Source organism: Ammospiza nelsoni, chromosome 18 (genome assembly GCF_027579445.1).
Source record: "Ammospiza nelsoni isolate bAmmNel1 chromosome 18, bAmmNel1.pri, whole genome shotgun sequence".
In the NCBI taxonomy this organism is placed as follows: domain Eukaryota; kingdom Metazoa; phylum Chordata; class Aves; order Passeriformes; family Passerellidae; genus Ammospiza; species Ammospiza nelsoni.
The window spans coordinates 12,923,999-12,939,625 of NC_080650.1; the positions used below are offsets into that span (position 1 = coordinate 12,923,999).

Here is a 15,627-nt window from a genome sequence, read left to right on the forward strand (position 1 = left end):
TGGTTCTATGGTTGCAGTTGCCCAGGCAGGAGGAGGAAGGAGGTATCCTGCTGCATTCCAGCATCCCACAGCAGCAGCTCTGGGACAGCAGGAGCTGGGGAGGGATGTTCAGCTCAGCCAGCTCAGCTGGAATGAGCAGCAATCACTGGGCTGACCCAGGTTCCTTCCCTCTTTTCCTGGGCTTTGAGGCATTTATATAATTCTGCACAGTGCTGAGAAATTGGGCCACGCTGTGTTCCTGCCTCAAGCTGAGCACTCGGGCAGGGACTGTTCCCACAGCCTCGGTCAATGGGCAGGAAATAATGTCCTGGCAGAGTGCAGAGCCCATCCCTGTCCCTGCTCTGCCATCCCTGTGCTGGCACTGCCCAGGGAATGGGCACGGCCCCGAGGCTGCCAGGGCTCCAGGAGCCTTTGGGCAGCACTGCCAGGGATGGACAGGGTGGGGTTGTTGGGAGTCTGGGTGATCCCTGTGGGTCCTTCCCAGCTCAGGGCATTCTGTGATTCTGTGGAAAATCCCAGGCTGTGATCTGGGATTGCACCCAGGCACTGACAGCCCACGAGGCCAGGGCTTTGGGGCAGCATTTTGTGAAAGGCAGGATGGGGGAAAACTAAAGGGACAAGAGATAGGCAGAGAGGTACTTTCTCTTGCTTGGCACAGTTTTTGCAGTACTTGTAAGCAGATAAAATTGTCTTTGTGATTTATTTTTTGGTATTTTTCCTAAAAGGAAAATTGGGAAATTTGGATTGTGCCCTGGAGTCCCTCACAGGTGGGTTTTGCCATGTTCAGCCTCCTCTTGGCAGTGACAGCTGAGCCAAGGGGTTGGGTTGGCTTCTGCTCCTGGGAGCTTTATAAAATATGGGACTTTCTTATAAATAGGCTGTTAAAGTGCAGCCTGGTGAGTGATCAGATCCCAGAGCTGTGGAGAAGAGGTTCTGCCTTCAGCAGGGCAGGCAGCTGGCACAGCCTGCACAGGGTGCTGTGGGAAGAGCAGAGTTTCTCACCTGCAGAGAGAGGTGTGCAGGAGGCCAGAGAGTGCCCTGGGAAGCCCCAGGAACAGCTCAGAGCAGCAGGAGCAGCCTGGTGTCCCCCTCCCAGTGAGTGTCTGGGGTTAGGAATGCTCTGGCCTTGGAAGCACTGGACAGAGCATTCCAAATGGTCAGGACAGGTGCAGTGACAATATCCAAGCCCAGGGAATGTGCCCACCCTGCTGGAGACCCTTGGTGTGCCACAGTGTGGAAGGCACCTTGGCAATACTTGAAACTTTTGTATCAGAAGATGGACTTTGAGGAAATTTTGGTTATTTTCTCTGCTGGTAGAAAAGTGACTTTGGTTTTCTTGCCAGATCTTTCGGAGTTGGCCTGTGGTGTGAGCCTGTGCCATTGCTGTGGTGCCTCTGTGCACCCTCCTGGGTGTAAGAGCCATAGTGAGGGATGCAGGGCTCCAGGGGCTCTCCAAAATGCAGTTTATTGTATCCAAAATGCAGTTTATTGTATCCAAAATGCAGTTTATTCCATCCAAGATGTCACAGCAGCCCAGGGTGGTGGGTGACAGAGCTGGGCCCACAGCTGTCAGCTCCAGCTGCAGGCAGGCCTGGAGACCCTTAGTTTAGGTTATATTGCATTATTTACTTTTCTTTGCTCTATTTACTTTTCTTTGCTGAGCATCTTAATACAGCAGAACCAATCTATACCTTAACTTTTACCTATAGCCTATCATAACTACTGTAATTACCATATTCATGGTACTGTTCTCCAATCACTAAAAGCACATTACAGTTTAAGCTAGAAGTTATTTTTCAGTTTTTTTGCAGTGGAAAATTCTGACACCTTTTTTCTACTTGCCACATTTGCTGACTTGTTTGCCTGTGCTCTCTTTCTGCTTGGTGGAAACATCTTGTTTGGGGTGGGTTTATCCTTTGCTCTAAGCCATAAAAACCCCTTCTAACTAACACACCCTTTGCCTCCTTGGTTATCCAGTAAGACTGGCTCAGCAATTCTTTTCTTCTATATCAAAACCTGCTTCCATCTCTATTCCTTCATCAGACTCTACGTTTACAAATCTTTCTGCTAAGCATAGATATCTGTGAGACTTTCTTGTCAAACTTTCATCATTCCCAACACCAGTCCTTGGAATCCTGTCTGTTCCTGTTCCTGTTTCCCTGCCAGCTGTTCTGGAGACTTCCCTGATTCTGGAGTTGTTCTCAAACCTCTGCTCCTGTCCCTGCCCAGCTCCCAGCCCCTCAGCTGGCACTCACCTCCCTTGGGGAGCTCTCAGCTGCTTTCCCCTGCGTGTCTGATTCTCCTTGCTGGCTGCTTCCTCTCTGGCTCCAGCAGCTCTGCTCCTGTTTGTCAGCTGGGCTGCAGAGGGACCAGGTGGTGACACTGGGAGATGCTGTCCTGGTGCTTCATGGGGCCACCTGGGGTTTGCTCCATGCCCTGTTTCCCTTGGATTTCTCCCTTTGTCCTTGGGCAGTGAGGTTGGTCCTGCTGTGAGGATCAGTGCTGTCCCTGAGCTGTGCCTCCTGTCCCATCACATCCACTCTGGGGAGGTTCACCACGAGCCTGCTGTGACCCTGTGCTGTGCTCTGCTCCTGCTGCCACTCCAGGCTGATGTTCCTGTCACTTTTATCCAGATCCTTGCTATCAAAGGGTGCTCATCCTCTGCTTTCCTTACTGTGGATTCAGTGCCTGAGCACCTCTCCCTGTCACCACAGCATTTGCAGAGCTCCCATCAATGAGCCAGGAATAGCAGCCAAACACCCACCTGCCTGGGAATCACGGGTTTCCTTCTTCCCTCACAGCCTGAGAGGGAATGTGCTGCTCCCTGCTACACCAGAGCCTTCCCTGAGCTCTGTGCCTGGATTGTTTGGGGAATGTTCTCACTCCTCAGATCCCCTGGATTGGTTGGAGAATGTTCTCACTCCTCAGATCCCCTGGATTGTTTGGGGAATGTTCTCACTCCTCAGATCCCCTGGATTGGTTGGAGAATGTTCTCACTCCTCAGATCCCCTGGATTGTTTGGAGAATGTTCTCACTCCCCCAACGCCCCCAGACCTGGCAGAGCAGCTCCAGCCGGGTTTTGCTGGTGCCCACCTCTCTGAAATCCAGAAACAGAAGATTGAGGGAGGGGAGATAGAGGAGCAGCTCCCTGCTCTGCTGCCTCGGTGGGTTTTGGGAGCACCTGGAAAACCCTCAGTTGAATTTCAGAGCATAAGGTTGGGGCACAGCCCCTGCCCAGGATCTGCTTCTCTCTCTTTGTGTTTGCTTTGGGTGCTGCTGCCTCTTGGGGCCGATCACTGCTCCTGAGGGAGCTGTGGGGTGATCAGAAATGCTGTGTTACCCCCACTGAGTAGATTTGGGTTAGTTTCCTGCTTTTAAGTGTTCTGGAGTTACAGGAATGTTTTGCTGTAGCTGAGGTGCTGATCGTGGAGTTTTCTGCCCTCTGAAGACATGGTGGTAGTTTTGGGTAAAGTGTCACTTTCCTTGGTGTCTCTGTGACCTTCCCTCAGGTGACCCTGTTCACTCTGCCCTGAGTGGGGCTGGCAGAGCCGCCAGTGCAGGGTGGATCGACCCCAGTGAGCCTGGGAAGGGCAGGTTTGGTGTGTGGCACCTCCTGTGCCACCCCAGAATCAAAACTCCACAAGTTTTGTGAAAGTTGTAAAGCTGGTGTGTTTATTGTATGTATGTTTATTACAGTGCTGGACACATGTGGGAATCGTTCTCCTAAAATGACATGTGTGCTTCTGGGAACTTCAGGTCTCTTTTTATCCCCTTCTCAGATACATATGCATACAATTTCACAATAGGTTCATACATATTCATTTTTATGAATTTCGCGTGACATTTGCTGCTAGTTCTTCTTTATCAGAAAGAATTCCTAGGTCAGGAATTCTGACTGCTCTCACGGCAGTCTCTGTGTCTCTCTCTATCACCCTCTGTCTCCCCCCTTATCTCTGTCCTTCACTGAAGCAGTTTCTCTGAGCCTAAGCTTTGCAGTCAGGCTAAATAGCTATGTTATCCAACCTCAGACTCAACTCAAAAATGTGCATTTCACCTAAATCAAAATAGATTTCTACCCTGGAAAATTTCTGCTCTGCTTCACCAGCACCCATCCCTGAACCAGATCTGGGTGTCAGCGTCTGCTCAGGCTCTGGGTGCCACTCCCACCACACTGTGCTCTGGGGGATGTGGTGGCCACGACCCCCAGCCTGGCGCTGGCAGGAGGTCCCGGGTCCCTGTCCCTGCTCCCTGTCCCTTGTCCCTTCTCACTGTCCCTGCTCCCTGTCCCTTGTCCCTGCTCCCTTGTTCCTGCTCCCTGTCCCTGGTCCGTGCTCCGTGCTCCCTGTCCCTGCTCCCTGTCCCTTGTCCCTGCTCACTGTCCCTCCTCCCTGTCCTTGCTCCCTGTCCCTTGTCCCTGCTCCCTGTCCCTGCTCCCTGTCCCTGCTCCCTGTCCCTTGTCCCTGCTCCCTTGTTCCTGCTCCCTGTCCCTTGTCCCTGCTCCCTGTCCCTTGTCCCTGCTCCCTGTCCCTGGTCCGTGCTCCCTGCTCCCTGTCCCTGCTCCCTGTCCCTGCTCCCTGTCCCTGCTCCCTGTCCCTGTCCCTGCTCCCTCTCCCTGCTCCCTGTCCCTGCTCCCTGCTCCCTGTCCCTTGTCCCTGCTCCCTCTCCCTGCTCCCTTGTCCCTGCTCCCTTGTCCCTGCTCCCTTGTCCCTGCTCCCTCTCCCTGCTCCCTGTCCCTGCTCCGTGTCCCTGTCCCTGCTCCCTGTCCCTGCTCCCTGTCCCTGCTCCCTTGTCCCTGCTCCCTGTCCCTGCTCCCTTGTCCCTGCTCCCTGTCCCTGTCCCTGTCCCTGCTCCCTGTCCCTGCTCCCTTGTCCCTGCTCCCTGTCCCTGTCCCCGCTCCCTGTCCCTGCTCCCTTGTCCCTGCTCCCTGTCCCTGTCCCTGCTCCCTTGTCCCTGCTCCCTGTCCCTGCTCCGTGTCCCGGTCCGTGCCCGCGGCGCTGCCGGGCTCAGCGGCCGGGGGTAGCCATGGAAACGCTGTTCTTTCTCCCCATCCCTCCCCGTGCAGATGACTCGGGTGACGAGGAGCCCGCCTCGCAGTCAGACAAGAGCGAGCTGCACGGCCCCCTGAAGACGCTGTCGAGTAAGCTGGAGGACCTGAGCACCTGCAACGAGCTGATCGCCAAGCACGGCGCGGCCCTGCAGCGCTCGCTCAGCGAGCTGGAGAACCTGCGCCTGCCGGCCGACAGCGGCGAGAAGATCAAGGCGGTGAACGAGCGCGCCACGCTCTTCCGCATCACCTCCAATGCTATGATCAACGTGAGTGCTGCTGCTCTGCCCCTCCTCCTCCTCCTCCTCCTCCTCCTCCTCCTCCTCCTCCATCATCCTCCTGCCCTCCCTCCCTCCCTGTTTGCTCCCCGTGCTTTGGCTCGTGTTACCGCGGTGAGGGCATGGGAAGTTGGGAAGATGCAGCTGGGAAGAGGGCACAGGTGTGGACCCCGCTGAGACACAGGTATGCTGCATCCTTCCAGCCTGCCTCATGGAACATTGCTGGAAAGCTGGGACACGGGGGTGTTGGCAATGCTGAGGGGCTTTCTCCTGCTCCCTGGGTGGAATCCTGCCTGGCACAGCACTTCAGAGCCCGCCGCCCGCTGCAGCTTGAGACCCACATCCCACATCCCTCACATCCTCTTTGCTTCCATGAAGCTGCTGGAGTCCCACATGGCTGTGGGATTTGACCCTCTTGGGGTCTCTTCGGGATTTGACCCCTCAGGGTCTCTGTGGGATTTGACCCCTTCAGGGTCTCTGTGGGATTTAACCTCTTGGGGTCTCTGTGGGATTTGACCCCTTGGGGTCTCTGTGGGATTTAACCCCCTCGGGGTCTCTGTGGGATTTAACTCCCTTGGGTCTCTGTGGGTTTTAACCCCTTGGGGTCTCTGTGGGATTTAACTCCCTTGGGTCTCTGTGGGATTTGACCCCATCAGGGTCTCTGTGGGATTTAACCCCTCGAGGTCTCTGTGGGTTTTAACCCCTTGGGGTCTCTATGGGATTTAACCCCTCAGTGTCCCAGTGGGATTTAACCCCTCGGGGTCTCATGCTGGCTCTGCTCTCCCAGCTGGGTTTCAGAGGTCAGGATGTGCTGGCACTGCCCCTGCTCCTGCCTTGTGCAGCCTCACGGTGCTTTCGGTGCTTTTTGGAGACAGCTCGTGTTTGGAGTGTGGCTCTGCCTCCATGGCAGTGAGACAGCCCTTCCTGGGGAGCCTGGTTTACCCCAGGGAGCTGTGAGAGAGAGCAAAACTGAATAAAATATTTAAAGAAAATTAAAATAAAGCAGTCCCAAAGCTTCACCGGGCTGGAATAATGGATGAAGGCAGAGCTCAGGGAATTGTGAATGGAGCAGTGCTGTCGCTGTGCTGTCCCAGCCCTGAGCAGAAAGAGGTTGGGTGGTGTTTGATGTGGGCTTTAAAGAATAGCAGTAATTCCCAGCAGGAGCTGGAGGGTACTTGGATCCCCGTGGTCTCAGCATCCTCCCCATTCCCACTGCTAGGATTCTGTAACCACAGGGGGAAAGGGCTTCCTGAGTTCTCTTTTGTGTTTCTGAGCAGTTTGGGGAGTCTTGTGCAGCACTTTCCCCACAGAGAGTTTGTCCAAGTTTTGGGAATGGGGCTGGCAGCGTGGTGGGAGGTGCCAGCAGACCCTTGGTGCTGCCCAGGTTTGCTGTCAGGAGGCAGAGCAGCAATGGGAGGTGGGCAGGGAGTTGCCAGAGAGAGGATTCTCAGGCAGCCTTTGGGAAGGGAGGGATGAGCAGAGCAGTATTTGCTGTGTCCAGCCCAGAGAGGAGGAGGAGGAAGAGGAGGAGGAGGAGGTTGTGGTGTTTGCAATGTGATAAAAGCTTGAGCAAGGCTGTCTGGAGGGTGGGAAATTCCACACAAACCATTGTGCTGGGATAAAACAGCAGGAGCAGGGCTCATCCAAAATCCCAAGCAGGTAAGAGGGGCTTGGGGGTGGCAGGGCACATTCTCACAGCATCCTTTGGTGCTTCAGCTCTGGATGGGCATCCTGGGGGGATGCCCCAGGGACAGGCTGTGCCCTGGGAGGGACAGGGCTGGAGGGAGCAGGGTGGGTGTGACAGTGGTCACAGGGGTTTTCAGGATGAGGGAAGAGATGAGGATGTGACTCCATATTTCAGAAGGCTTGATTTATTATTTTATGATATATATATTACATTATAACTATAATAATAGAATAAAAAAAAAAAAGTTTCATCTCAGAAGGCTAGCTCAGCTAAGAATAGAAAAAAAAAAAGAAAAGAATGAAAACAAAGGTCTGTAGCTCAGATAGAGAGAGAGAGCCAGCTCTGCCGTGAGTGGTCACTAATTTCAAACATCCACATGAGACCAATCACAGATCTATCTGTTGCATTCCACAGCAGCAGATAACCATTGTTTACATTTTGTTTCTGAAGCCTCAGCTTCTTAGAAGAGAAAAAATCCTAAGAAAGGATTTTTACAAAAAGATGTCTGTGACAGATGGGAGCAGGGGCAGCTCCAGGAGGAGGTTGTGGCTCTCCCAGAGCCCTGCTGATATGAGTGTTTTGGGAGGAGGTGACAGAGCTGTGGCCAGGGGGACACTTTGAGGGGCTGGCTTGGAAAGGCAGGAGATGGACAAGCAGTGAAAGGGGGACCAGCCTGACCCCCATCACAGGGACTGGTGGCTCCTAGACAGTGTCACCTTTCCCAGCATGGATCCCTTTCTGTGCCTTGATTTCTCCTTTTGGATGGGTTGATGCCTTCTGGAGCTGCCAGGAGTCTCTCATGGGGGGGTGGGGGAACTCTGTGCAGTGCAAAGGTCCCAAAATCTTCTGTGTAGAACATGAAACATCACTCTGGGGAAGCATGGGGAGCTTCCTGGTAAAACTACACCGTGCTCATCCCACCTCCATCCCCGAGCACATCTCCCATGGCAGCCCAAGGTGCTTTTGCCAGGCCAGGAGCTCCCTGCAGGAGAAATTAAAGTGTCCTTGCCTGCCCCAGGCTTTTCCTGGAGAGATCCCAGCCTCAGCACTGGGCTGGTGCTGGCACATGGATGCTCTGTGTCCAGAGCAGCAGCACCAAACCCCATGGATCTGCTCTGGATCTGTGAGCTTTGGTGCTGTGGCTGTGAGCAGAAGGGGTGGGAGCTCCTGGGGAGAAGGGATGGGTGCTCTGGGGAGGGGTGGGTGCTCCAGGGGGAGATTGAGGGTTCCAGGGAAGGAGGGATGAGTGCTTCAGGGAAGGGAGGAGTGCTAGGGGAAGAAAGGATGGGTGCTCCAGGGAAGGAATGGGTGCTGTAGGGAAGGGATTGGTTCTCCTGGGAAGAAGGGATGGGTGCTCTGGGGAGGGGTGGGTGCTCCAGGGAAGGAATGGATGCTTCTGGGAAGGAAGGGGTGCTCCAGGAAAAAGAAGAGTGCTCCAGGGAAGAAGGGCTGGGCAATCTGAGGAAGGGCTGGATGCTTCTGTGAAGGAATGGGTGCTCCAGGGAAGGGAAAGGTGCTCCTGGGAAGAAAGAATGGGTGCTCTGGGGAAGGGATGGATACTCCAGGGAAGGAATGGGTGCTCCAATGAAGGAATGGGTGCTCCAGTGAAGGAATGGGTGCTTCAGTAAAGGAATGGGTGCTCCAGGGAGGGGAAAGGTGCTCCTGGGAAGAAGGGCTGGGAGCTCTGGGGAAGGGATGGATGCTCCAGGGGAAGAATGGGTGCTCCAGGGCAAAAGGGCTGAGCAGTCTGGGGAAGGGCTGGATGCTCCAGTGAAGGATTGGGTGCTCCAGGGAAGGAATGGGTGCTCTTGGGAAGAAGGGTTGGGAGCTCTGGGGAAGGGATGGATGCTCCAGGGAAGGGATGGGTGCTCCAGGAGGGGAAAGATGCTCCTGGGAAGAAGGCATAGATGCTCCAGGGAAGGAATGGGTGCTGCAGGGCAGGAATGGGTGCTGCAGGGCAGGAATGGGTGCTGCAGGGAAGGAATGGGTGCTCCAGGGCAGGAATGGGTGCTGCAGGGCAGGAATGGGTGCTCCAGGGCAGGAATGGGTGCTCCAGGGCAGGAATGGGTGCTGCAGGGAAGGAATGGGTGCTGCAGGGCAGGAATGGATGCTCCAGGGAAGGAATGGGTGCTGCAGGGAGGGAATGGGTGCTGCAGGGAGGGAATGGGTGCTGCAGGGAGGGAATGGGTGCTGCAGGGCAGGAATGGGTGCTGCAGGGAGGGAATGGGTGCTGCAGGGAGGGAATGGGTGCTGCAGGGAGGGGCAGGTGCTCCTGGGAAGAAGGGCTGGCAGCTCGGGCCAGCGCGTGCGGTTCCTGTGCAGCTGCCTCTGATCCGATTATGTAAATGGCCCCGGAGCCGCGGGCAGCGCAGCGAGCACAGGAAATAAATAAATAGAGATGGAAATGCAAGAGCTTTGCTGAGAAGGTGACCTTCCCTCTGTGCTCTGGGTGCTGCCACAGCCAGCACCGGGTGCTCCTCCCCAGAGGCTGGGAGCATCACCTGGGCAGGTGGTGCTGGCAGTGATGGGGAAGGCTTTGGGCGCAGTGGGATGTGCTGGGCTGCTGTGGTACAGGTGAGGATTTCAGACGTGCTGGGTTTCAGTCTGGCTGTTGCAGGGCTTCAACTGAAGCCCAGAGCTCTGTGAGGCTCCTGTTGGCTCTGCTCCCTGCTGGAATCCCACCAGGCAGAGTCCAGGGATGCAGGAGCCCAGTGTCAGCAGGGCTGGGCAGCAGGCACAGAGAGCCAGAGCACAATCTGCACAATCTGCCACGGGGGAGGAGTGGGAGGTGTGTGAAAATAAGAAGCAACAAATCACCGGGATGAGAGGCCCAGAGGATCCGGAGAGTGAGCTGAGTTGTGTAGACTCATCCAGGAGTGGGGAAAGCTCTGTCTCATCACTCAGCGGGAGACAGCAGGCAGGAGGGATGTGTGGATGCACTGAGGAAGCCAGTTTGGGCGTCAGGAAGAGCTCACAGGGCTGTGGGTGGTGATGGAAATAGGTTTTTAATGGGAATGGGGATGCTACGGTGGAGCTTTGTGCTTCCTCAAGGAACAGAGTGTGGGGAGCAGCAGGGCAGGAGGGATGCCTGTGTCGTTCCTGGGTTAGTTTGTGTTTTCCCTGGAGGTTTTGGAGGAGCAGGGGTGCAGGAAGGCTCTGCCAGGCCAGTGCAGCCCAGACAAGGAAGGGTCAGAGGAGCAGGGGTGCAGTGCTGGGTGGGAGATGCTGCTCCACCAGGGTTTGGTGCTGGGTGGGAGATGCTGCTCCACCAGGATTTGGAGAGAATGGACCCCCTGGAGCAGGCAGTCCCAGGAACAAAGGACTCACCTGCCCTTGAGAGGCGCTGCTGGCCACCACAGCCTGTCCTGCAGGGGTGCCAGCACCCTCTGAGGCAGGCTCATTTCCCACCCTGCTTTTCCTTTCTCATGGGAATGAACCTACCTGGAGCAGCAGCACCTGAAACATCAGCATGGAGCATCCTCCATCCTTGAGGCCTGCCAGGAGGGCTTCCAGGAGTGTCCAACATGGAGCTGGAGCCCGAGTGAGGTGAACAACAGCATGTGCTGCCTCTCCTCCAGGAAAGGGCCCCCAGGCTGTCAGTTTAAGTCCCTCCAGGACAGCCAGCACCATCCCAGAGGCTGCACCCTGCAGTCCCAGCAGGATTTCTCCCTGTGGATCCCTCCAGGGCTGTGCTTTGCCTCAGCAGCACTTTTGGGTTGGCCCTGGTCATGTGCCAGTAGCTCAAGGAGCCTCTGGCCTCTCCCTGCAGCCCCACTGGGCTCCTGGAGACTCTGAGGGGCATCTGCCTGGTGGGGTTGGTTTGTTTGGAGCCCTTTGGGTGCCTGTGATGGAATGAGCTGCCTGGGCACAAGATGTGCTTCCGCAGAGTTCCTCCTCTGCCTCCAGCTTGGAGCACTGAGCCCCCTCTGCCCCGTGGAATGCTGCTGTGACTGATCCATACTCCCCACACTGTTTCCATTTTAACTCAGATGGTGCTGAGCCCCTGCTCTGAGCAGCTCAGGCTGCCCAGCACAGCCCAGTGTGTGACTCCTGGCTTTGTGCAGTGGCAGATGATGGATACACCCTGTGAGTGTGTCTGTGCCTGCCTGGAAAGCTGCTCAGAGCTGGGAGGCAGCAGAGTGACCTGGGATCAGCTCCTTGGAGTGCCCCTGGGGCCAGGCTGATGCTTTTGGTCCCTACCTTAGGCACGTCCCTGTGCTGGAACTGCTTCCTGCTGTGCATGGACATTTGGTCTGTCCCTTGGGGTCCCCAAGCCCATCGTGGCACAGGCAGGATGATGGAGCTGACATCCTCCATCTGGGCAGCAGGGAGGCACCAGCAGGCTCCTGTGGATGAATGGATGTTTATCCCAGTTCATCCCAGTACAGCCAGTGGGCTGGACCTGTGCATTCAGGGGTTAATTCCAGCGCTGCAGCGAGAAAATTCCATCAGATTTGCTTCTTCAGGGCAGGGATTCCCTCTGTGACCCCGGGCAGCTGCTCTGGTGCCCGGAGCCCCAGCCAGAGCCCACAGGGGGTTTGTGTGTGCCCCTGGCAGGGGGATGGCGCAGGAGCTGTGCTGGCATGTGGCACCGGCTGTGTTAATTATCCGCGCTGCGCTAACGACGCGCACTAATCAGCGCCTCGCAAACCATGTCACCGACCCAGAAAAGCCCCGGCAGGGGGATTAAATCCCTAACCCAGCCCTAATCCCCCTCGGAGGAGAGGGCTGCAGCCAGGGCTCCGGGTGCCCTGCGTGCTCCTGCTGTGGAGGCGCTCGCAGGAAACAACTGGTGGGTGCTTTGCTCTTACTGGGGGAGGCTGGGAGGTGACAGTGGCACCCGGGGGCCTGCACTGCCTCAGGGGGGCTGGGGGAGTGGAAATGGGGAGATGGGGAGATGTGGAGATGTGGAAATGGGGAGATGGAAAGATGGGGAGATGTGGAATGTGGAAATGGGGAGATGGGGAGATGGAGATGTGGAATGGTGAGATGTGGAAATGGGGAGATGGGGAGATGTGGAGATGTGGAAATGGGGAGATGGAAAGATGGGGAGATGTGGAATGTGGAAATGGGGAGATGGGGAGATGGAGATGTGGAATGGTGAGATGTGGAAATGGGGAGATGGGGAGATGTGGAGATGTGGAAATGGGGAGATGGAAAGATGGGGAGATGTGGAATGTGGAAATGGGGAGATGGGGAGATGGAGAGATGTGGAATGGTGAGATGTGGAAATGGGGAGATGTGGAAATGGTGAGATGTGAAGCCTGGCCTCTGCTCTTGGAGCTGCTGTGCGGTGCTTTTGAATGTAGAGGTGTGAGGGTTTCTCTGATCAGATATGTTCAGACAGGCAGTGCCTTCCTCCCACTCCCTCCTCATCATCATTCCCTGAGTGCTCCCAACTGGATTTTATCAGGCTGAGTATCAGTACTGAGGGGTACTCAGCCCTCATGTGGGGCCTCCGTGCTGCCCAGAGCTTTCAGTGGGTGCTCCTGCTCACCCTGCTGTGGAGGTTTTCACCTTTCTTCCCCCTCTTCTCTCTCTTCCTCCTCATTCTGTCCATCTCACCCCTGGGAGGTTTCAGTCTGTCCTGGGGCTCCCCTCAGAACCTCATGCAACAAGAGGAAGGATGAATCTATCCCCACACCTGAGGGTACCTCTTGCAGCTCCTCCCCCCTGGATGTTTTTGGCTGAGGGATGCCTTTTGCACTGAGGAGAGCTGGGAGTGTTTGTGCTGTGCTGGGTCAGCAGGGCTGTGTTGGTGGGCCCAGCTCGGCCCTGCACTGTCAGCAGTGCCTGGGTTTGAGCAGCAGCTCTGCTGAGCCAGGAGCCAGCCCAGCCAGGCTCACCTCTGCATTTACTGTGCCCAGGGATCCTCCTGGGATCCCCATCCCTGCTGGAGGCTGGGGCAGGATGGGGCCCTGGGGAGGGCAAATATCAGAGCATTGCTGGGTGAATCCCACAAGGGTTGTGTTTGCCTCTTCCCTGGGCTGCTGCCCCGAGATGCTTCACTCCAGCTCCTTCCTCCAGCGTGTGTGGAAGGAAAAGGCTCTGGAATGGCCCCTCTGCTCTCCTGTGGATTAACCCAGGAGATGAGGGGGTTGTGGGGGGCTGCTGCTGCTGCTGTAGCCCCTCTCACACCGTGGGGGGGTTTGCACGAGGCTGAGTGTGAGGGACAATCCGAGGCAGATCCTGCAGATCGCGGGGTCGGAGCTGCCCGCGGGCAGTGCCAGCTGCTCCTGCTGCCGAGCACTTGGACAGATGCTCCTCCAGCCTGGGATCTGCTCCATCAGGGATGAGCAGAGCAGCCAGCCAGAGCCTCAGGAAATCTGCCATCCTGGGAGCCATGGGCAGGACAGAGCTCTCTGGGCACACCAGCACTGGGATTGGGGCTCCAGGGGCCTGGAATGGGGGTGCAGACCCTGGGAGGGTCCCCCACTGCTGGGGGGGTCTGGGGGCTTGGGCAAGGCAAGGAGAACGAGGAATGTGCAGCAGCCACCTGGAGGTACCTCCCTGCAGGGACAGAGCCAGTGCTGGGAGCTTCCCAGATGGGATTTTTGGGACAAGTGAGAGCACCAGGACAAGCTTGGGGCTTTTCATGGCTGGAGGAGAGCAGGGAAGCTCTGCAGAGATACAGTTCTGGGATGGCCACCATGCAGCAGGAGGTCCCAGCACAGTCTCAGCTCCCAGAATATTTTCTGCACTGCTCCCAGTGTGCCCTTGGCACCCTCTGGCATTGCCAGAGGTGCTGCTCAGTGAGCTTTGGGGTGCAAGGGTCGGCACCCCGGTGTATCCAGCAATTTCCTTAGTTGTTTTCCCACCAGAAGACAGACTCAGATCCTTCCTGTGGCACAGCTCCAGGCTGTAACCCCTGGGCAGCATTGACTGTTCCCTTTCCCAGAGCTACCCTGACCATGCCCTCCTCTCCTGCCGGGTGCCACTGACTCGGGATCGGTCCCTGATTCCTCCTCCACGGAGCTCCGTGGGGTTGGGATTAGAGGCTCTTAGCACAGCCAGCCCGTGGATTTGCCACTGTTTCCCACTAATCCCCTCTTTATTTCATGGGGTGGATTCCACTGTGTTCACAGCGGTGCTGCAGGCGGGGTCTGGGTGCTGGGCCAGCCCTGGTGCTGTGGGATGGGCTGTGGGATGGGCTGTGGGATGAGCTTGGCTCTGGGGAGCCCCTGGGCAGGGTGCATCTGATTGGAACACTGGTGTGTCCTTGGCCTTTAAGCAGGTGGCCCAAAATAACATGGTAAGGTGGGAAAATTCCCAGATTCACAACCGGGAGGCAAGATCTGATCCCATCACAGTGGGGATGTCTCCATCTTGGACATACGTATCTCAGTTTTCGCTGTCTTGGACATCTCCACCATGGACATTTCTGGCTCCCAGGGAATCCATGAATCTCAGAGAGAAGCAGGCACATGGAATGGGGACCATTGGGGATTTTGGGAGCACCCTGTTCAAGCACTGGGGGTCTGGCTGAGCTGCTGACAGTGGCATCAAGGGGTGGGCTGGAGCCTGCTTCAGTGTCTTCCCATTTCCTGTTGGGTCACTGAGGATCCTTCCCAGGCCTGTGCCTTTTGTAGCACCAATTTCCCCTGGATGCAGAAGGATAATTTTCCATGTTGAACTCACATTTTATGCAATGTCACCTTGGTTTGTCAGGGTGTCACAGCGTGCTGAGGCTCAGCCCAGCTCTCCCCACCAGCCCTGCCCCAGGCAGGAGCAGTTCCTGGTGTTTCCACATCGTGCTTCAGACAGCTGGACGCTGGCTGAGGGTCACTGCAAGGATTTGGGAGGATTTGCTGTTGTTTCAGCAGGCTGGGTTGCTGTGGTGCTGAGCAGCACCTGAGCAGGGCTGTGGGTGCCGTGGCTGTCATGGAGCAGATGCCCACACTCCAGACCATGTGTGATGATTTGGGATTCAGGTTGGCTCTGTCCTTTTATTTCCCCTTTGCTTGCTGCTCAGAGTGTTTTTGGAGGAAGGAAGGACAAATTAACCCTCTGTGGGTGCAGTGGCAGATTGTGGCTCTGTATCTCACCCCTCTGAACCCCAGTGGCTTCAGCCCATCCCTGGAAGTGTTCAAGGCTGGACAGTGTCACTGTTTACAGGGGTCTGAGGGTGAGGGAAGAGATGAGGATCTGACTCCATGTTTCAGAAGGCCGATTTATTATTTTATGATATATATTATATCAAAACTATACTAAAAGAATAGAAGAAAAGGTTTTATCAGAAGGCTGGCTAAGAATAGAAAAAGAAAAACATTATAACAAAGGCTTGTGTCTCGGACTCTGTCTGAGCCAGCTGACTGTGATTGGACATTAATTAGAAACAACTAACATGGGTTAATCAAAGATCTACTTGTTGCATTCCACAGCAGCAGATAATCAATGTTTACATTTTTTTCCTGAGGCCTCGAAGCTTCTCAGGAGGAAAAATCCTAAGGAAAGGATTTTCATGAAAGATGTCTGTGACAGGACAGGGCTCTGAGCAGCCTATGGGAGGTGTCCCTGCCCATGGAGGGGGTGGAAGGAGATGAGCTCCAAGGTCCCTTCCCAGCCACCCCGTGATGCTGATATTCTCTGCTCTGTGCTGAGTGCAGAGCCAAACAAAA

The 15,627-nt window shown here is 55.8% G+C and overlaps 1 protein-coding gene across 4 annotated transcripts in view; it reads left to right on the forward strand.

Annotated features, from left to right (window-relative positions):
- Positions 1 to 15,627, forward strand: part of OSBP2 (oxysterol binding protein 2) — a 107,357-nt gene that overhangs the window by 67,175 nt on the left and 24,555 nt on the right. For all 4 annotated transcript variants that reach the window (XM_059485285.1, XM_059485286.1, XM_059485287.1 and 1 more), the window contains one exon: positions 5,063 to 5,313. In XM_059485285.1, coding sequence (XP_059341268.1) covers positions 5,063 to 5,313 — 251 coding nt within the window. The remainder of the gene's footprint in view (positions 1 to 5,062; positions 5,314 to 15,627) is intronic.